The sequence below is a fragment of the Ambystoma mexicanum genome, chromosome 12, assembly GCF_040938575.1.
Source record: "Ambystoma mexicanum isolate Mex_15411 chromosome 12, UKY_AmexF1_1, whole genome shotgun sequence".
NCBI classification, from domain to species: Eukaryota; Metazoa; Chordata; class Amphibia; order Caudata; family Ambystomatidae; genus Ambystoma; species Ambystoma mexicanum.
Window position 1 is genome coordinate 1,351,220 of NC_090936.1, and position 23,243 is coordinate 1,374,462.

The window sequence follows — 23,243 nt, forward strand, 5'->3', positions numbered from 1 at the left end:
GAATGCAGAAGTTGTGCTGTAGTTCCTGACAAGTCTGAACTTGGAAGCTGCTGACAAGTCTACCACTAGAGCTGAAACCAGAGCAGAAGATGAAGAAACGAAGGCCGTAGCAATTTCCAGCAACCAGAGAGTCTGCTGTGTAACTGGAGCCTGCTGTTTCTCTTGCTTCCAATCGACCTGGGGGGTCCTGAAAACAACAACCCTGACCCAGACCTGGTGATCCATTAGACTCAAGACGACCTGCATTTTGAGCCATCCCACGGCATGCTGCAACCTGGCTGGGCTGCAATACCCCAGTACCCTGGGAATTCAAGCCATTGTGCGGTGCACAGTCTTACAAATCTTGCTGAAACTTTGGGGGCATCCTGCTGGACCCCCAGATACATGATTTGAGTTCTTGAAATCCCCTCCCAGGTGTGCTGACCAGATTAGCGGCAAGAATCCGACCAGCGATATTCAGTCTTCTCCTGGCCCTTGAAAAGGACACCAAAACCACAGAGCTGCCTACAGCCACAAAGAAACTCTTGCCTGCATCCTTCCCCGTTGATACCTGCTGCAAATTCCCTTCCACTGTCCTGCCTTCATTCTTCACATCAAGGAATTAATTGGCCAGGTTGTTGGCTGCAGATACTGAAGACGTCCTGCTGAATCTCTTCTTCTGTGCTGTATTGTTGTACCGTAAGCCTTTTGTGATTCCTGTGAAGCTTTGGGGGTTATTCATGTGACTGGGAGTCCACCCAGGCCCTAGGCTGGAATCCCTCTAGGGTGCTTCTATGAAGTCCCTGGGCCCTTTCTAACTCTAAAGTGAACTACTTATTTGTTTTTAAGAGACTCACTCGGGAACTCTGCCTTTTTCTGTAACGGAATCCTATCTCCCCCTACCTACAGCTGGCTCCTAGACCACTAGGGGCCCACTACTGCCTATGAGTGAACACGTGCAATAAACTATGGAAGGACTGGCTAAGTTAAGGATTCTGTCTGGAAAAGTATAACAAGTGTCTTTAAAAGTTACTTTCTTGTGAAAGAGTTGGTAACTGTCCCTCTGAAAAATGAGCAGTTACAAAAGTTCTTACTATCCTTTGAATGTGTTTTGCCATTCTTAAAAGTATATTTACGGTTATTTTGCACACCTGTGAATTGGGTCATCCTCTTCCCAAAAATAATGCTGTTGGCTTCCCCTAAAACTAACGTCTTTCAGAATATAAGTGTATACGTTTACCAACTGTGTCTTGCTTCCCCTGACCTGCTCTATAGCCTGTCTAGAATAGGCCTGCCTTGGGTTTTACCTGCCTACCTTGAATAGCTGTGTGCTGTTCTTAAGAAGTGTACTGTGGGTTTTACTGACCTTCGTCTGTTTTGTGCAATCCTAAAGTAGTGTAAAGAGTTATTGCTTACCTTAATCTGTGTTTCACTGATCTGAAAAGCACATGTAATAGTTTAATACAACATTAGGTCTTACTCACCTAGTATAACTGAGGGTTATCCTGAATGTAGTTGCAGGTTTTACTGTTCCATGAATTTGTGTTTCATTATTCAGAAAAGTAAACAGCTCTGGTTGTCTATTCTTTTCTAGACTGCTGTAAATGTAATCACTGTGACGAGGGAGAGTACTCTGGAGGCATTTTATGAATTTCCCTGTCACCACTGTGATGAGGAAGATCACTCTAGTTGCACTCTTGACTTTGCTTTGCCAATTGCTGTAGTAAAGAGGACTACTCCCAAATGCTTCTTCTCTGTGGCTTCTCATGGTGTTGCCACTGTGACGAGGGAGATTACTCCCGTACTTCTCTTGAGTTTCAAAGTGGCCACCGCTGTGATGAGGAAATGCAACTTTGATTCAGTTATATCCTGCCCCCTTCCCCCTCCTCCGGTCTCCTGCTATGCCCATTACTTTGTCTTGTGGGTGAGCGCCACTGGTTCTTCCTGTGGCGCTCAGGCCGCTTCTCTCCAGCTCGGTCAGCATCTTCTTCTTGGTGGTTCGCCTCTTCCTTTGAGGTCTTGGCAGTCTCAGCGTTGGTTATGGGCCAGCTGGTCCATCCTCCCTGGGTCAGGCCACTTCCTGTTGCTCGACTTCCTTGGTATGGATTGGCAGCTTGCCTCCTCTTTACTCTATGGGCCACTCTCAGTTCCTACCGTCGCTCTCTCTCGGCTCTCAATTTTGGCTTCACTGTTGCTCAGCATTCGAATCTTGTGGACTCCTTCTACATTGAAAATTAATCCATTCTTTTATTGAAGAACCACTGGTCCCTCCCCAGTGTGAATGCAGAGCTTTTTGTTTCTTTGTAGGTTGATCTCTACTCCGCTTTCCCTCTTCTTGGTCTCACTATAGTTGGCTGCCAACCAAGAAGCACTGTTTGTTCTCATTCTTCTTCTTCTCAGTACTGTTAGAAAGTGTAGGTGTGAATGTCTCAGCATCACAGTAACAAATAAGACACTTGAGGGGCTGATACATTAGAAGGGTGAGAGGGTGTAGGGGGGGTTACGAGGGAGTTCCGTAAAGGAAAGGGAGTTCTTATCCATGAGGGGGTGGGGGTGAGTCTCAGCCTATGAGGTCCTTCTACTAATTACTACCCCAAGGGGGAATATTGGGCAGCAGCCTCACCTCACTAGCCTCATAAGGAAAGGGCTCCCCCTGGGGACAAGTGATGGAATTCCATGAATAGTCACAGTATCGTGATAAAGATCCATAAAATATACAACTCTACCCATTGAGGTCTGAGGGTGATGGTGGTTAACAAAGGATTTTAAAATGAATCGTGCTCCAACTTGCATGCCACGATGAACTTTAGCACAACTGGTCAGTTGTCTGAGCACCATTGCATCAATTTATTTGGTGACCCTGAGACAGCCGATCCTACCACCATTCTACGTACAACAGATGGAAGCGAAAACTCGGTACTTTAGAGCACAACAGAGACCAAAGCTTGACATCGAGCCAGAGCAAAGCGATCGTATCTCTGGCACGCAGGGCTTTGCGCAACCCTGGCCACCGCAGAGACTTGAACAGGTGTAATGAAATAGTTTAGTGACTTTATTGAATACCTTTCCATAAAATATTGAGCTATCTTTTTTGCGATGCATCAGAATATTTTCCGGGTCAGTTGACGCTCTTCTTATCCTGCGGTCCTAAGCCCGGGAACTCGTAGGCCTACATACCTCGCTTGCAGACGCTGACAGCAAACCTCTCAAGCTACACAAAACATGTATTGACTTCCGCCTAGGGAGCCCTGGCCCTTGTGGTGTAAGCAGCCACTATTTCTAGACTGTTCCTAGGTACAAAGATGGATTCCTGGATGATAAAGGAGATATGAAGTCCTGCCCGTTGCTGAGCCAAAGGCAAGGCTGTCTTTTTAAGCATTTTCCCGAGACTAGGGCTGTGGTCATTTGGTGCAGTATAAAAGCGTTGCAGTGTAAAGGGGGGGGGATGTTCCGGTTTTTCGCGAACATGACGTCAAATGTGACATACAGACCCTCCCAAATGTTTTTACTGAAAGTGTTTGCAAGGGTGCATTCTGCCAGAAGAGCTTATTTTGTGTAGGTGTGCGATCTGGAGCACCTTCACTTCTGCTTCAGGTCCATTTAAACTTGAAGGGCCCCTCAGTGCGGATCTGGGGGCGCACTAGTGTTCACATGGTTGGCTTGAAATCTAAAAGTGTCCCTCCCTGAATCTGTCCTGTAAGGTGACCTTCTTGTGGCTCAAGCAACAAAGAGTCCTAGGGGCTAAATCATGGAATTGTTGTGCGCCAAAAAACCAGGCTTTGTGCGCCATTCTGCCCGCAAATCCCTGTTTAACAAATGGCGATTGGCGGGTAGAATGGCCCACAAATCCCCGTTTTTCGGCGCACACATTCCAAGAATCAGCCCCTTAGTCTCATGGCAAAGCATACTGATTGCAGAAGGCCACAAGATGGCCACTGGGCCTTTTCTGCCTTCAGATCTGGCTGTCGGACAGCCAACTCTTCTGCCCTTCACACAGTCTAATGAAGACATCCTGAATAGGTAGGAACGGCAGGTTATGTTTCCGTACGATGGATGGCTATCTATTACTATATCCCGAAAGCCTCCTTCCAAGTAAGGCACCCCCTAGTCTCACCATGAACTAAGTCTTTCATGACATAACTCGGAACAGACTCTTTTTGACATGAAGGTGCCTGGCGTTTTCAGCGTCCCCACACTACTTTGACCTCTCTAGTACCTACTACCTTGACCTTTGTACACAGTCTACTCTTGGCTCAGGCCTGGCGGTCACAGGATTAACATTCTGGCGTTTGACCTGGCCTACAGTGTATAGAGATGTCTAGGAAAGTAAGTCGGAAGACTTCCAGGATTGCCCAGGCATGAACTCGAGCCATTTGTTCATCCAACATTACATTGCAAAATAACTTACAATTCACTAAATTACTACAACCATTTGGGAGACATCCACCTCCTCCCTTTTACAGACTATGGCCTCACCCACGCTACCACGCAACATTCTTCTGCTCCCTGCCTCCCACTTTCCCACACCCACGCTACCACACAACATTCTTCTGCTCCCTGCATCCCACTTTCCCACACCCACGCTACCACACAACATTCTTCTGCTCCCTGCATCCCGCTTTCCCACACCCACGCTACCACACAACATTCTTCTGCTCCCTGCATCCCACTTTCCCACACCCACGCTAACACACAACATTCTTCTGCGCCCTGCATCCCGCTTTCCCACACCCACGCAACATTCGTCTGCTCCCTGCATCCCGCTTTCCCACACCCACACTACCACGCAACATTCTTCTGCTCCCTGCATCCCGCTTTCCCACACCCACGCTACCACACAACATTCTTCTGCTCCCTGCATCCCGCTTTCCCACACCCATGCTACCAAACAATATTCTTCTGCTCCCTGCATCCCACTTTCCCACACCCACCACACAACATTCTTCTGCTCCCTGCATCCCGCTTTCCCACACCCATGCTACCACACAACATTCTTCCGCTCCCTGCATCCCGCTTTCCCACACCCACGCTACCACACAACATTCTTCTGCTCCCTGCATTCCACTTTCCCACACCCATGCTACCACACAACATTCTTCTGCTCCGTGCATTCCACTTTCCCACACCCATGCTACCACACAACATTCTTCTGCTCCCTGCCTCCCACTTTCCCACACCCACGCTACCACACAACATTCTTCTGCTCCCTGCATCCCGCTTTCCCACGCCCACGCTACCACACAACATTCTTCTGCTCCCTGCATCCCGCTTTCCCACACCCACGCTACCACACACCATTCTTCTGCTCCCTGCATCCCGCTTTCCCACACCCACCACACAACATTCTTCTGCTCCCTGCATCCCGCTTTCCCACACCCACGCTACCACACAACATTCTTCTGCTCCCTGCCTCCCACTTTCCCACACCACCACACAACATTCTTCTGCTCCCTGCCTCCCACTTTCCCACACCCACGCACCACACAACATTCTTCTGCTCCCTGCATTCCACTTTCCCACACCCACGCTACCAAACAATATTCTTCTGCTCCCTGCATCCCACTTTCCCACACCCATGCTACCACACAACATTCTTCTGCTCCCTGCATCCCGCTTTCCCACACCCAGGCAACATTCTTCTGTTCCCTGCATCCCACTTTCCCACACCCACGCTACCGCACAGCATTCTTCTGCTCCCTGCATCCCACTTTCCCACACCCACGCTACCACACAACATTCTTCTGCTCCCTGCATCCCACTTTCCCACACCCACGCTACCACACAACATTCTTCTGCGCCCTGCATCCTGCTTTCCCACACCCACGCTACAACATTCTTCTGCGCCCTGCATCCCGCTTTCCCACACCCACGCTACCACACATTCTTCTGCTCCCTGCATTCCGCTTTCCCACACCCACGCTACCACACAACATTCTTCTGCTCCATGCATCCCGCTTTCCCACACCCACGCTACCACACACCATTCTTCTGCTCCCTGCATCCCACTTTCCCACAGCCACCACACAACATTCTTCTGCTCCCTGCATCCCGCTTTCCCACACCCACGCTACCACACATTCTTCTGCTCCCTGCCTCCCACTTTCCCACACCCACGCTACCACACAACATTCTTCTGCTCCCTGCATCCCGCTTTCCCACACCCACGCTACCACACAACATTCTTCTGCTCCCTGCATCCCGCTTTCCCACACCCAGGCAACATTCTTCTGTTCCCTGCATCCCACTTTCCCACACCCACGCTACCGCACAGCATTCTTCTGCTCCCTGCATCCCACTTTCCCACACCTATGCTACCACACAATATTCTTCTGCTCCCTGCATCCCGCTTTCCCACACCCACGCTACCACACAACATTCTTCTGCTCCCTGCATCCCACTTTCCCACACCCACGCTACCACACAACATTCTTCTGTGCCCTGCATCCTGCTTACCCACGCTACAACATTCTTCTGCGCCCTGCATCCCGCTTTCCCACACCCACGCTACCACACAACATTCTTCTGCTCCCTGCATCCCGCTTTCCCACACCCATGCTACCACACAACATTCTTCTGCGCCCTGCATCCCGCTTTCCCACACCCACGCTACAACATTCTTCTGCGCCCTGATTCCCGCTTTCCCACACCCATGCTACCAAACAATATTCTTCTGCGCCCTGCCTCCCGCTTTCCCACACCCACGCTACCACACAACATTCTTCTGCTCCCTGCATCCCGCTTTCCCACACCCATGCTACCACACAACATTCTTCTGCGCCCTGCATCCCGCTTTCCCACACCCACGCTACCACACAACATTCTTCTGCTCCCTGCATCCCGCTTTCCCACACCCACGCTACCACACAACATTCTTCTGCGCCCTGCCTCCCGCTTTCCCACACCCATGCTACCAAACAATATTCTTCTGCTCCCTGCATCCTGCTTTCCCACACCCACGCTACCACACAACATTCTTCTGCTCCCTGCATTCCACTTTCCCACACCCATGCTACCACACAACATTCTTCTGCTCCCTGCATCTCACTTTCCCACACCCACGCTACCACAAAACATTCTTCTGCTCCCTGCATCCCGCTTTCCCACATCCACGCTACCACACAACATTCTTCTGCTCCCTGCATCCCGCTTTCCCACACCCAGGCAACATTCTTCTGTTCCCTGCATCTCACTTTCCCACACCCACGCTACCGCACAGCATTCTTCTGCTCCCTGCATCCCACTTTCCCACACCCACGCTACCACACAACATTCTTCTGCTCCCTGCATCCCGCTTTCCCACACCCACGCTACCACACAACATTCTTCTGCGCCCTGCATCCCGCTTTCCCACACCCACGCTACAACATTCTTCTGCGCCCTGCATCCCGCTTTCCCACACCCACGCTACCACACAACATTCTTCTGCTCCCTGCATTCCGCTTTCCCACACCCACACTACCACACAACATTCTTCTGCTCCCTACATCCCGCTTTCCCACACCCACGCTACCACACAACATTCTTCTGCTCCCTGCATCCCGCTTTCACACACCCAGGCAACATTCTTCTGCTCCCTACATCCCGCTTTCCCACACCCACGCTACCGCACAGCATTCTTCTGCTCCCTGCATCCCACTTTCCCATACCCATGCTACCACACAATATTCTTCTGCGCCCTGCATCCCGCTTACCCACGCTACAACATTCTTCTGCTCCCTGCATCCCGCTTTCACACACCCACGCTACCACACAACATTCTTCTGCTCCCTGCATCCCGCTTTCCCACACCCATGCTACCACACAACATTCTTCTGCGCCCTGCATCCCGCTTTCCCACACCCACGCTACAACATTCTTCTGCGCCCTGCATCCCGCTTTCCCACACCCATGCTACCAAACAATATTCTTCTGCTCCCTGCTTCCCGCTTTCCCACACCCATGCTACCACACATTCTTCTGCGCCCTGCATCCCACTTTCCCACACCCACGCTACCACACAACATTCTTCTGCTCCCTGCATCTCACTTTCCCACACCCACGCTACCACACAACATTCTTCTGCTCCCTGCATCCCACTTTCCCACACCCACGCTACCACACAACATTCTTCTGCTCCCTGCATCCCACTTTCCCACACCCACGCTACCACACAACATTCTTCTGCGCCCTGCATCCCGCTTACCCACACTACAACATTCTTCTGCGCCCTGCATCCCGCTTTCCCACACCCACGCTACCACACAACATTCTTCTGCTCCCTGCAACCCGCTTTCCCACACCCATGCTACCACACAACATTCTTCTGCTCCCTGCATCCCGCTTTCCCACACCCATCACACAACATTCTTCTGCTCCCTGCATCCCGCTTTCCCATACCCATGCTACCACACAACATTCTTCTGCGCCCTGCATCCCGCTTTCCCACACCCATGCTACCACACAACATTCTTCTGCGCCCTGCATCCCGCTTACCCACGCTACAACATTCTTCTGCGCCCTGCATCCCGCTTTCCCACACCCATGCTACCACACAACATTCTTCTGCTCCCTGCATCCCGCTTTCCCACACCCACGCTACCACACAACATTCTTCTGCTCCCTGCATCCCGCTTTCCCACACCCATGCTACCACACAACATTCTTCTGCTCCCTGCATCCCACACCCACCACACAACATTCTTCTGCTCCCTGCATCCCGCTTTCCCACACCCATGCTACCACACAACATTCTTCTGCGCCCTGCATCCCGCTTACCCACGCTACAACATTCTTCTGCGCCCTGCATCCCGCTTTCCCACACCCACGCTACCACACAACATTCTTCTGCTCCCTGCATCCTGCTTTCCCACACCCACGCTACCACACAACATTCTTCTGCGCCCTGCATCCCGCTTTCCCACACCCACGCTACAACATTCTTCTGCTCCCTGCATCCCGCTTTCCCACACCCACGCTACCACACAACATTCTTCTGCGCCCTGCATCCCGCTTACCCACGCTACAACATTCTTCTGCTCCCTGCATCCCGCTTTCCCACCCCCATGCTACCACACAACATTCTTCTGCTCCCTGCATCCCACTTTCCCACACCCACCACACAACATTCTTCTGCTCCCTGCATCCCGCTTTCCCACACCCATGCTACCACACAACATTCTTCTGCGCCCTGCATCCCGCTTTCCCACACCCACGCTACAACATTCTTCTGCTCCCTGCATCCCGCTTTCCCACACCCACGCTACCACACAACATTCTTCTGCTCCCTGCATCCCGCTTTCCCACACCCACCACACAACATTCTTCTGCTCCCTGCATCCCGCTTTCCCACACCCATGCTACCACACAACATTCTTCTGCGCCCTGCATCCCGCTTTCCCACACCCACGCTACAACATTCTTCTGCTCCCTGCATCCCGCTTTCCCACACCCACGCTACCACACAACATTCTTCTGCTCCCTGCATCCCGCTTTCCCACACCCACGCTACCACACAACATTCTTCTGCTCCCTGCATCCCGCTTTCCCACACCCACGCTACCACACAACATTCTTCTGCTCCCTGCATCCCGCTTTCCCACACCCATGCTACCACACAACATTCTTCTGCTCCCTGCTTTCCCACACCCATGCTACCACACAACATTCTTCTGCTCCCTGCATCCCGCTTTCCCACACCCACCACACATTCTTCTGCTCCCTAAATCCCGCTTTCCCACACCCATGCTACCACACAACATTCTTCTGCTCCCTGCATCCCGCTTTCCCACACCCACGCAACATTCTTCTGCTCCCTGCATCCCGCTTTCCCACACCCACGCTACCACGCAACATTCTTCTGCTCCCTGCATCCCGCTTTCCCACACCCACGCTACCACACAACATTCTTCTGCTCCCTGCATCCTGCTTTCCCACACCCACGCTACCACACAACATTCTTCTGCTCCCTGCATCCCACTTTCCCACACCCACGCTACCACACAACATTCTTCTGCTCCATGCATCCCACTTTCCCACACCCACGCTACCACACAACATTCTTCTGCTCCATGCATCCCACTTTCCCACACCCACGCTACCACGCAACATTCTTCTGCTCCCTGCATCCCGCTTTCCCACACCCACGCTACCACACAACATTCTTCTGCTCCCTGCATCCTTCTTTCCCACACCCACGCTACCACACAACATTCTTCTGCTCCCTGCCTCCCGCTTTCCCTTCCTCTAGCTTCCCCTCGCTCATTTTCTCATCTCCAGGACACCAAGGCCTCGGCACAGAATGCTACGCCGGTGACAAGACCAGGTGCTCTGAAACTATTGCAGTGGTTGTTTGGTGTGGTATAAAGGCAGATCGGCATAACACACCTAAAGTGTTTCCAAGGACGCTGAGTTATTCCATCTGGTGCCTTTCTTGTCTTGTCACTGGCCGCAATTTCTCCTCTCTTGTAGCTCCCACCTCGCCTGGGGCGACTTTGCAAGGGTCCAGAATGCAGGAGACACAGTGCCATGCCAATGCTGCCAGGATCATTTCATGTCCTTATTCCCTCCATCGCTGTGTGCCGACATGTCGATATTGTCTTCATGTACTTCTGTGCCACTGCACAGGATAAGGAGTCGATTGCCCCCACCCGGGACCAGCCCTGCTCGGCATTATCCATACAGTTCCCTTGGGAAAGTATTCACAGAAGGTCCCGTGGCGCCTGACACACTTCAGTGGCAGGAATCTTCATGAGAACACAATAGTGGTTGCATTTGTTCTGCGGATCCTTGCCAGAAAGTCACCCAAAAGCTACCAGTAGCAGCCTACACCGCCCATGAGCACTATTTGAAGCCGCAACCTTTGACAGCAGGAGGGCTTTTAGGAACAATCCTGCCCAAACAGACATGGGTTTGCTTGCAAGATAAACCGAGGACCCTGTAAATAGCAAATAATGCCAAACGGTGGCAGGAAAGCAGGAGGCATCCACGGGCAGGCCCTGTAACTAGCCGAGCAACCTCGAAAGTTGCCGTGCCTTGCTTCTCAGGCATTCCTTGGACTACTGTAAACCCCAGGGTATGGCCAGGGGAGGAGCAAGGCTGCAACTTTAAAGCGCATTTTTCATTCAGCTCAAAGGGACGTTGTGTCTGCAATCCTGACAAGAGATGTAGATTCCAAACTGGTTCGCCCTGTGGACGGTGGCACGATGGGGCCTGTTCTCTTGGTGATCAGGAAGACCTGGCCAGGAGGGGCGGTACTCTGGGCAGCGAGGGATGCAGGCCATCCTGCCAACACTAGACAAAGTGCTAGACTAAGCCTCCACACACTTCTCCAACAGGCCTAGGTTGCAGACTGTTGGGGGTGGGAAGTAAGACCCTGAGGCGGAGCCCTGGAGAAGGAAAGACCCCGACCCGTGGTTTACCAATGTCACTAGACTGGACCTTTGCTTGGGGTGGCACAAACTGGTCCATTCGGGTTCCTTGCTCTTGTGTGGTCATCCGCTTTACCCCGCTTCTTCACTGGTTTTAATTTCATGTAACTGTATCCATATTTTTATGAAGCATTTGTATTGACCCACACCATTGAGGTGGTTGTATGTACTTCATGCCGGTGAATACATATGTCAGAACGTGAATTCTAAGCCCATTTCAAGTCTGTTATTCATAAGGTTGAACCTGTGTTTGGGTGTGTAGATGGGTGAAAGAGGTTGTGTGGGGGGGGGGGGGAGACTGAGCACAAGCCCGCCTTTCAGTGAGATGCATAGGAAAGATCTGCCCCCCACCCATCAGGCTCCCCACTATCCTCCTGCTCAAGCCCCCCCCCCCCGCCGAGCTGAGCATGTATCTTCAGTCTGATCTGGAAAGCCACAGAAGGGCCGCCCTGAAGCAGAGCTTATCCGTCCCATCGGTGCAGCAAGTCTGACTAGTTTTTGGTATGCGTTGCTGCCATCGGAACTGTGGCTCACACCTGGTTTAACCCCTCATATCCCGAACATTCTGGTTTTACTGACTGACTTGCTAGCAGCCTCCATCTCCACTCCAACTCTGAAACCCCACGTGAAGGAGATTGCACATGAAAACTACTGCTATAAAGTCTCTCCGCGACTCCTCCATCGCCAGAAAGCATTGCGCTCCCACTTCGTCTGCAATCCACCCTGCCAGCAATCCTGTGTCCTGGAAACCATCCAAGCAGCAGCACCTAATCTCCAATCGCACATCAAGAAATGCAGCTTACTTTGCACCTAGCAGCCAGGGTTCGTACCAATGCACCCATCAGCCAGGATTCGTACCAATGCGCCTATTAGCCAGGATTCAAACCAATGCACCCATCAGCCAGGATGCGTACCAATGCACCTAGCAGCCAGGATGCGTACCAATGCACCTAGCAGCCAGGATGCGTACCAATGCGCCTATCAGCCAGGATTCGTACCAATGCACCTAGCAGCCAGGATTCATACCAATGCGCCTATTAGCCAGGATTCGTACCAATGCACCTATCAGCCAGGATTCGTACCAATGCACCTATCAGCCATGATTCATACCAATGCACCAGGATTCGTACCAATGCGCCTATTAGCCAGGATTCGTACCAATGCGCCTATTAGCCAGAATTCGTACCAATGCACCTATCAGCCATGATTCATACCAATGCACCTATCAGCCAGGATTCGTACCAATGCACCTATCAGCCATGATTCATACCAATGCACCAGGATTCGTACCTGTCGGGATTAATCAGGTGAGTACAAAGGCAGCGAATATGGCAAGGGAAATGTGCACAAAATCGCACGGTGAATAACCTTGAATCAAACAACGTGCACACAAGAACCACGACTCATAATACTAAAACCCAGGAGTGCAGATAGAGTGAAACAAAAATACCTATATATGAAAAGGGATGTGGGGTAAGCACTTAGAACCTCCTTATGACTGAAAGGAAAGTCGGCAAACTCCTTACCCACTATGCTCTTACAGATACTGACAGCGCTAAGCCCACGTAGAGGGCAAGCAAGGACAGGATCTGTGTGCTGACACTCTGGATGATACTGAATAAGGAACTTAGAAACAGTACTCACGAGGACCGGAAAGACCACTTGAATGTCAGTAAACCCACGAACCCAGTTGAACAAACAAGGAGCCAGAAGGCTATAACAGCAATGGGTGGAGGATAACTAAATACCTAAGACCTAAGTCAAGGAGCAAGTAGGAATTGTGGTTAAAGAAATAGTGAGGAAAACAAAAGGCATTCACACAGGGACTAGTTACTACAGCACCCCACACCTAAATAATCAAATGGGAAATAAATGCAGAAGTGAAATGGAAAACATGGCATGGATCCCAATAGAAAGTAAGGATCAGGAGCAGGGAAAATTATATCACAAAAGGAAACCTTTCCCACCCATCCAAGGAGAAAAGGCAGGAAACTAAATCTAAAAAAGGAAAGACTAATGCATCAAGTTTTTTAGTAGCAAAGGACAGCATCAAAGAAATAGAAAACACAGGCAAATTGGGCTGCATCAAAGGGGAAAGCACAGAGAAAGGCTGCCTGCAGACAGAGGAAGACAGAAAGGGAAATCTAGAAAGCAGAAATCAATTAAGCACATGAGTCCGAAATCCAGGGCGGAGGAACAAGAAACAGGAACTAGGAACTAGGCGCAAAGCTAAGAACCAGGAACAAGGGACCAGTCACAACAGGAACACTGCAACGATGACCAGCGCTGGACTGAAGTAAACTGAGGCTTTTAAAGCTGCTTAACGAGCACACCCCTCAGGTGTGCCGCCTGCTGCACCTCCAGCCACAGGTGTTGCCTATCCTCCACCCAACCTTGTCCTGCAAGGGAGGAGATGAAGCAGTGAGCCAGGCATTCTGGGAAGCATAGTCATTAGATTAAAGAAGCATGCTGGTTGCCAAAAACCTGGAATGGATCCGGAAGGGAAGTAACTTGGAAAATAAGGTTTTAGCGCTCCCAATTCATCACAGCACTGTAGCATTAGGTTCGGAGGAAATGTCCAGTAGGGAATAAACCCCAAAACATGCCCCCAAGTGGCGGGAATGGGAGCGAAGGGAGCGAGTCGTGACAGTACCAATGCGCCTATCAGCCTGGATTCGTACCAATGCGCCGATCAGCCAGGATTCGTGCCAATGCACCTAAAATGCCAGGATTCGTGCCAATGCACCTAAAATGCCAGGATTCGTACCAATGCACCTATCAGCCAGGATTCGTACCAATGCACCTATCAGCCAGGATTCGTACCAATGCGCCTATTAGCCAGGATTCGTACCAATGCACCTATCAGCCAGGATTCATACCAATGCACCTATCAGCCTGGATTCGTACCAATGCACCAATCAGCCAGGATTCGTACCAATGCACCTATTAGCCAGGATTCGTACCAATGCACCTATCAGCCAGGATTCGTACCAATGCACCTATTAGCCAGGACTCATACCAATACACCTATCAGCGAGGACTCATACCAATGCCCCTAGCAGCCTGGATTCGTACCAATGCACCTATCAGGCAGGATTCGTACCAATGCACCTATTAGCCAGGATTCGTACCAATGCCCCTAGCAGCCATCCTCTTCTAAACATCACAAAGGAAGGAGTTGCTATCAATCCATCAGTCTCCAGACAATATCAGCTCCATCCAAAGCTGTCCTCTCCTGACAGCATTTTGACTCGAACAATGCAGACCCTCCAAATATCTAAATTACTTGAACGTTCCAAACCTCTGGGGATTTGCCCAACTCCAGTTAATTCTGCAAAACCCTTACGATTCGCCTTTATCTTCAGCCCAAACCTGTAAAACCATGCAACCTATACGTTAAAAAAAGAATTTACCAGATGGGATGCCTGCGGGGAAATCTACAGGAAAACAAACTGGTCCAAGCTCTAATGCTTTCATGCTTAAGTGGGAAATTCAATAAGACTGTTCTACTTTGGCTAGGGCGCGCAGAGGAGCAGGATTGTATTGCGCGATTACTGACTGCTAGAGCTAGGCCAAGTAGATATTAGTCTAGGTTCAAAAGGGGATACTGTACTGTTAGAAGGGCCTTGAATGTTTATCTGTAAAGGAAGTTCAACGTGGGTAATCGGGGGTTGATCAAATGGCCTACATGGACATGAACAAGCAGCACTGGGTGGCAAGCTGCCTCTGCACGGCTGCAGAGTATTCAGAGATCGATTGTGGACGTTTAGACATTGATGCGGTGTGTGTCGTTTTGCTACTTCTCACTGTCCCTGTAGCTGTTTATGTTGGTCAAACATAAGATAGCATAAACAGTCATTCACCCCACTTGCAGTCTGTAGTGACCTAGATCGCCTCTGGCATGAGTTATTGGCTGCTTCTCATTGTCCCTGTAGATAGCTATGCTGGTCCAACATAAGCTAGCATAAACAGTCAGTCATCCCACTTGCAGTCTGTGGTGACCTACACTACAGACTGCAAGTCTGACGTGATTTCTTGTGACCAGTTAATTCTATGATTTGAGGCGTATTGTGTTTAATTTAATAAGGAAATTTAATTTAATAAGGAAATTAAAACCTTCAATTTTTGTTTTTGTAACAGAGATTGCTGTTTCCTGTGATGCCAAAGTGTTGGAGCAGAAAGAACTGTCACCTGTGAAATACAGTCTTGCATCGGATTTGCCTCGCCCGCCTACAATGAACCCCTCGAGTGAGTACCAGGCGCACAGTCCTGAGAACCCAGTAGAACGCCAGAAACTCCTTGGAGCTGTTCCAACTCCGGTCATCGTCGCAGAGCACATCAGTAATCTGTCCCCCACACCCCTGAAAGCGGACAGACTGCCTGTACAAAGGAGGGACGCTGCAACTTCTCCTCCGCCGGCCCACAAACACTACAGTTACCCCTCTCCACCTAGCGACAAAATCGGTCACTATCCCAACAACATTAGCATCTGCAAAGTTGGAAAGGAGTACAACAAAACGATCTCCATGGCCAACGTCAATGTGTCGCAACGCCGAGCTCAAGTGCTGGCCCACTTGCACACTGAGCATGCGTCCATGGAGGAGGTGGGGGAGCGGATGCATCCGAGCCAAATGATTGGCCGCAATCGAGGCGCCTCATTCAAAGATGGGGCTTCTCAGCAAGCCAAGTATCAGGCCCTGATTAAACTGCAGTTGATAAAGGAAACCCCAGTTCAGGTGGACATGCCGGCCGAAGATGAAGTGGACCATTCTGCAAATCACTTGCCATACACTCCGACAAAACCCCTCACCAACGGTCTTGACAATGTCCACAAGGTCTTAACCAGTGGCCCAACCAAATTCATTCCCGTTAGCAAAACAATTACTATCCCCGGTGCAACCTCTCCTACTCAAAAGAAGTTCACTATCCCCGGTGCAACCTCTCCTACTCAAAAGAAGTTCACTCGCACAATCCCATCACACACTGTCCACGAATGCACCCCGGCTCGCCTTCAAAATGAAATCAAGAGAAGCCCTTCAGTGCCAAGGCCTAATGGCTTCTGGTCGCAAGGAATTTCAGTGCAATTTTCTGGCCGTGGAGCAACGGAGGAGTCACGGAAAGAAGCGCTACAGCGGCTGGGTCTGCTGAAAAAGACGGCATGATCCTAACATTGACAGTATATTTCTAACACTCCGGTAACCCTGTCCTTGGTGCAGTGCCAGACCTGCTTGGCAGGATCCCTTGGAAGAGCTGGGTGTGTTAGAACAAAGGACTCTTGTCTAATGCACACAAGGGAGGGAGTAGTCAGGCTTCATTGTGTACTGGTAAGTCACCAACAGAAGTGGGACTGGTACCAGTAACTGATGCAAGAGCATACCAGTAACATTTCTCGAATGATCCTCATTGGTAATTCACCAGCAGAAGTGTGACTGGTGCCAGTAGTCTATGCAAGAGCATACCAGTAACATTTCTTGAATGATCTGATCCTCATTGCTAATTCACCAGCAGAAGTGGGACTGGTGCCAGTAGTCTATGCAAGAGCATACCAGTAACATTTCTTGAATGATCTGATCCTCATTGGTAATTCACCAGCAGAAGTGGGACTGGTGCCAGTAGTCTATGCAAGAGCATACCAGTAACATTTCTTGAATGATCTGATCCTCATTGGTAACTCACCAGCAGAAGTGGGACTGGTGCCAGTAGTCTATGCAAGAGCATACCAGTAACATTTCTTGAATGATCTGATCCTCATTGGTAACTCACCAGCAGAAGTGGGACTGGTGCCAGTAGTCTATGCAAGAGCATACCAGTAACATTTCTTGAATGATCCTTCTGCTAAGAGGCAGTTTTTCACGGTTGCTGACAAGTAAACGGTGCATTTGTACAACCTGCAAAATAATGCTGTAACTTAGAAACTGGCCTCTGGCCTACCGTGTGAAGACCATTTGCCTGCTCCAGAAGCAATGTCGACGAACACATGAAGGCTGCTCAGAGCAGAGTTTGGAATTGGCCAGTATTCTAATGCTCTGAGCAGTGGAGTAACTTTTCTGAAAATGTGGGGGCAGGGGGGCATGACATCTGAAGAAAAGGTGCTCCAGTCAAATGAAGGGGGACAAATGGTGTGTTCTGAAAGTTGGGGGGGGGCAAACACCCCTGCCCCCCTAAAATTACGCCCATGGCTCTGAGCACTGGAATTTATTTCAGACAATTGATGCAATTCTATGGAAAGTGGATGTACGAGCAGTACTCTGCGATAACTGACCGACTCAACGTGACATCATTTATTACACATTTTAAAGACTGGTAAAAAAAGGATGTTATTTTGTTTTATGAAAAGCAGGCGAAACCATTGTAGATGTGGAGCCAGTTCTGTAGATACTGATGTTGAAAGGCAGGGTGAAGTCGCTCATAATAACTTGTTTTATTTGCAGATTATATTTAATATTATAACGAAGCCTACAGTTATCCAAGAACTTTCTCATTTTAATTGAAGGATATCTATAACCCTTTTATTTTATTTTGTGTTTTGCAACGTTGTGCCTTCTCAAGGGGGAAGATGTTGAGTGTAAAGGTTCCTATGCGTGACAGGATTTGGAATCTCTTCACCGCTTGCTCAACTCTCTGACGCGGGCACGCGTCTGAGACATTACATCACCACTCACTGCCCGATGCACGTGCCCAGATTTGTTCTGAGCCATCCTTTAAGCTTGTGTGAGTGACTCGTGTGCTGCATTCGGAGAAGCCCTGGTGGCACTCCCACCACAGCATCAACATTCCACTGGTGGCGTTGGCATGTAGTCCTAGTGGCACAAACTTGTCTTGAAGCCAAAGTGTTGCCTTATGCTGTTGAACGCCCGCGGCGGGCCGCCCTAGATCCGCTGCAGTGCTCTATGGAGATAATGGCCAGGAACATGTCCAGCTTCTCTAGCGCCCCTCGATAGACGCTTTACTTGGACAACTGTGATCAACCAACAGGGGCTAATTCTGTATTTTGAATCCAATTTCCTTTGGCGAAAATAAGGAGATTTACACCAGCCGTCTCAAACCGTAGCCCTACAGATCTCGAGTTGCTTATTGCATCTTCCAGGGGCACTCGTGAATTCCATTTGCTCTCAGATTCCATCAATCCCTCAGATTGGCTCCTCTGGACGTTTCTGTAACTGTGCTAGACGATGGTTAAAGGCAGTGCCCCATCATTTGGTCCAGAGCGAATCCTCAACTCTGTCCTGAAATCAAATGGCATTCTTTGTGAGAAGCATCTCCCAGGTAACAGCGCAAACGCCTGAAGCCAAAGAACGGGCTCTTTGTTTTAAAGTGTAACTATTTTTTCATTTGGACGTATCATTTTGCACATTGAAAGAATCTGTTGCATTTGAGGTCATTTGCAGAACTCTGACTGCTGGCAAGCGTATGTTCATACCAGAATCATCAAGTGTCCCCGAAACCGCCATTGATAGGAGGTTTAGTCAAACTGGTGGCAATATTAGGAAAACGTAATTCTGCAAAGGCAGTCGCTCTGAAAGACTTAAATGACCTCAGAGGATTAGGCAAATGTTACTTGTTTAAATGCAGTAAAATATCCTGGCAGACCTCAGCAATATGTACAGGATTGTGTAATTGTGTTTTTGTCTTCTTCTGTTCATGGTGTTAATATTTATTTTCCTCCCACCGTTTTCCAGGTGAGCAATCTTCATTGTAACTGAAGAGAATCTGTAAAGCCATATTCTGAGCTTTGTAAGAAGCCGAGACGAAAGCTGCTAATAAAATAGCTCTATTTAGCCGGTTGCCAATGTTGTCTTCTGGTTTATAAAAGGTGCAGTGTGGTGCATTGGGGGGCCAGCACAGGGAGCATTCACGGCTGATCTTTGGGTAGAAGCTACACTTTTCATGTTGGATGGCCCAGGTGTGCCATGCTTGCTGCGACAGCAGCCTGAGCGCCCGGGAATGCAGTGGGCAATGGGCAAAGCCCTAAGACCTTTGAAGATGGATAAGCATTGCCCATGATTGAGCCGGGAGGATGCAGAGTCCCTGTCAATTCTACATGTAGGCCAACAATGTCCAGATCTGTTTAGAGGCTCAACATTGGAGAACTTGCAGGCCCGGTCCATTGGATGGGGGCCCCAGGGCCCTTCGTGGCTGCAGCAGCCAATCACTGAACAAGCACTGTGCTCCAATACAGCCACTCCCTTCCCCCACCCCCCAAACCCCTCACATGTCCTGTCAGGAAGAGACAAAAAAGGAGCCATATGTCCTGAGTCTGTATCAACGCCCTGGAGTCTGCCTCTCTGTTAGGCACTGAACAACACCTTTGTAGACATTGCTAATTTTCAAAACCCCAAAACCCTTCACAATAGTACAGCTAGGGCTGCCAAAGCTGGCGCATTCTTCGGTTCAAGCTTATGAACTCCAGGTATGCATAAATCGATGCAGTATCCTTTCTCGGAACTTATTTATGGTGTAATGGAGCATCTCTTTTGGATCTGGAGAATTTGTTTTGTGCTAACTTCTTGTAGGTCTCAGCGAGCGCACCTATGTGATTAGTCCTTAAACAAAAGAGATGAATGTTGTGCTTCCTTTGCCATCTGGCACCACCTGCCACATTCCAATCGGAGAACCTCCTCCCTCAACTGGGCCAGCTCTGCTCCCTTTCAAGCCGCTCCCAGCACTCAACCTAAAGCACAAGAATGGAAATGAATTCCAATATGCTTGCAACCCCACCTAATATGGACTCCCTCCCTCTTTACTGTTTACTTATTTTACATGTGTAGAAGTGCATAAACCCTTAGGCCTCAAGGTGCTAGTTGCAGTACATTGTCTGGTGGGAGGGCTGGGGGCTGCGGGAAGGGAAAGTCCTGGATCAGGGTGGGATGTGAAGGCATCACGAAGCAACAAACAACAGACTTAAAGTTCAATATAACATGTTTTATTAAATTTCAGGATGGTAGAAGGCCTAACTTGCCCTATGCTCTGGTGGGATTTCCCTACCTGAATGCAACTAAGGAAAGTCTGAGTCAGATTAAAAGTCTGTCTGTGTCCAAAACCTATCCCTGCCCCCACAACTAAAACTAACCGAAGTGTAGGGATGCAAAACTCAAAAGAAATGGTGTTCAACTCAAAGCTCACGGCATCCTTTAAGCTCACACTGTTCAATATAGTACAAAATTAATCCTCGGGGTTCCCTTCCCCCAAGTTCCAAGCAACACAGTTCACAGAAAACAAATGGTCTTAAGGCTTTGTTCTCGAGACCGCACACTGTAGCTCCTTAACACGCAGGGTTCCCTTCCCCAATACTTTATCTTCACTGGCAAAATGTCTTTGAGTTTTCTACATGTATGGCTCACCGGTCTAGGCGCAGTTGTCAGACCAAACGGTCCACCCATGGCAGGTCGTGCAGCGAGGATCCCTGACTTTGGGTCCTTGGCTTTGATGTGTCCTCTGGCATTTCTTCGGCCTCTTGGCTTTGCCACACATGTCACACATCCTCTCCAGTCTTTGGCCTCGTCACTCTGCATGCGATCATAAAAGTTTAGTTGATGGTGTTCTATCTTCTCACTTGTGCCCTTATTTTCTCCTGGGGTATTCAGGATATTCAGTTTAGTTGCTTGGTTTAATTTCAGGGTTTCAATTAATTCATAGTTTGTTAAGCATACAGTTTAATTATAAAGTTCCATTCAATACAGTATTTAATGGTCATTGGTTGTGTTGTATTTTACATTCCATTCAATTTGGTATTCAACAAACATTAATTTTGCTTGATTTTAAAGTTTCATTTAGTTCGGTAATCAGAAAGCATTGTTATGCTTAATTTTAGAGTTCTATGTAATTAAATATTTAGTCAACATTATTTTTGCTAAATTGTAAAGTTCTGTTCATTCAGTATTCAATATAAATTTGTAGAAGCGCCACATGTGTCCTCTGACACTCACCAGCTTGTGGCTTCTCTGTAAGTTTGGCAGTTCCCTGTACTTCTCCTCTCCAGCGGAGGTCGGGAAACTCACCCCAGCGGTTCCCTGTGCTTCTCCTCCCCAGCGCAGGTCAGAAAACTCACCCTTGCACACTTCACTGGTCTGCCGCATGTCTTCCTTCACAAGCCAGCAACCGGAGCGCTGTTCCCTCGATGGGGACAGCGGCCTCTCCTCGGCTTGCTCTCTCGCAGCGCTGGCTGCAGAGCATTGGGTACACAGGCTCCCAGGCTGACACACCTTACATGACCCACTGGCTATGTGCGGTGTAAGTCTTCCTGAAAGTTTGCTGGCGTCCTGGCTCCTCGTCCGGTCCCACCACGGCTGCCTCCTCTGGAGCATGGTCCCCTGCTGGTCTCCACGCATGCCTCCTTCTTGCTCTCTGTCCCTCTTTATACACCTGCAACCCCTTGACAGGCTGCAGGTGTGGATCACCAATGAGACTTGCCTGACCATCATTAAAGGAACATACCCGACCCTTACAGCTCCCTGCAGGCATCTTCCTTGTCCCATTACCAAAGTGGTGAATTTGTGTAGTCTTCATTACACTTAGTAGTTTGTTCTGCGTCCCAGTACTGTTCGATGTCATAAATAGGGAAATGGGGGGAACTGCATTACAATAAACTAAAAAAGTTGGGGGAGGGTCTGGTTGAGTCTCAACAGGATAAGGGGGATACCATGTTACCATATGGGGTACCCCACTCCCAGTTACCAAGGACCCTCCACCCACATGTTCCTCCCTCGCTTCTCCACCCCAGGGTTTGGTTACACGCGCAATGGCCTTTCCCTGGCTGCCTGAGAAGAGGATCCAGGGGCCTTGGTAGTGAGACTATCCTCCCGTTTCTCACGGGAGGAGTAAAGTAAGTTGAAAAGCCACGTTATAGTTGGACCCCTCCTTTCCTGTCACTCTCTGTCCGGCCTCTCTTGGCCCTCTTCCTGCTCCCACCTGCGAGGCTAAAACCCTCAGCGTCATCTTCGACTCCACACTCTCCTTCTCTCCTCACATCTCTGACGTCTCGAAGTCTCACTTTTAGCTGCACCTCCTCAGATGTATTCTTCCTTTCCTCTCCTTCCCCACAGAAGCTACTGTCTCCAGAGCTCTGGTTTTCTCTAGGCTGGACTATGGCAACAGCCTCTTTCTAAATCTGCCTGCTTCTACTCTCCGCCCTCTGCAACTCATCCAGAACAGGACTGCAAGACTTGTCCTTGGCCTCAAGCCAGGGATTGTATCTCCCCAGGACTGAAATCTCTGCACTGGCTCCCAGTGGCTGCGAGGATTAAGTTCAAAACCCCCTGCATTGTCCACAAGGCATTCTGGGGCCTCAATACCTTCAACTCTCTCTTCCTAAATATCTTCCTTCTCGAGCTCTTCGCTCATCCTCCTCCAACTCCCTCAGGGTCAGTCGCTTCTCCAAGCAACGAGTTGATGGTAGATCTTTCTTCGGCTGGTGCCTCCCTCTGGAACAGCCTCCCTGAAACTTGAGGAGAACCATCTATGGTTCCGGAAGCACCTCAAAACATTCCTCTTTGCTTCTGCTTTCTCTCCTCCTCTCCCCTGCTGATGAAACTGAAACTGCGCTGGTTACCTGGCCACCCTCTGATCTTGGGCCCCTGCCCTGCCAGTTGCACACCTGCACTGACTCCCTGGCAAACCCCGCACTTGGGGACTGTTTTCTGTATCCCTACAGTCCCCTACCAGCACTTGACAACTGATGTCTGCACTTACCCTTGCGCTTGCCACCAACTGGCCGTACTTTTTACTTTGCTTTTATTTCTTTCTATTCATCCCTTGTATTGCACTGTCCCCTCCCCCTCAGCACTTTTCCCCTTCCACTGCACTTGCGCGACCTGAATGACACCTGGCCTAGTAAGATCGTTGTCCCTGTCTTCCCTCTGT

General features: G+C 49.7%; 1 protein-coding gene across 2 annotated transcripts in view; it reads left to right on the forward strand.

Annotated features, from left to right (window-relative positions):
* PROSER2 (proline and serine rich 2) overlaps window positions 1-19,169 on the forward strand; it is a 151,921-nt gene extending 132,752 nt beyond the window's left edge. For both annotated transcript variants that reach the window (XM_069627782.1, XM_069627783.1), the window contains one exon: window positions 15,525-19,169. In XM_069627782.1, the coding sequence (XP_069483883.1) occupies window positions 15,525-16,546 (1,022 nt within the window). In that variant the 3' untranslated portion in view covers window positions 16,547-19,169. The remainder of the gene's footprint in view (window positions 1-15,524) is intronic.
* Window positions 19,170-23,243: the final 4,074 nt, after the last annotated feature.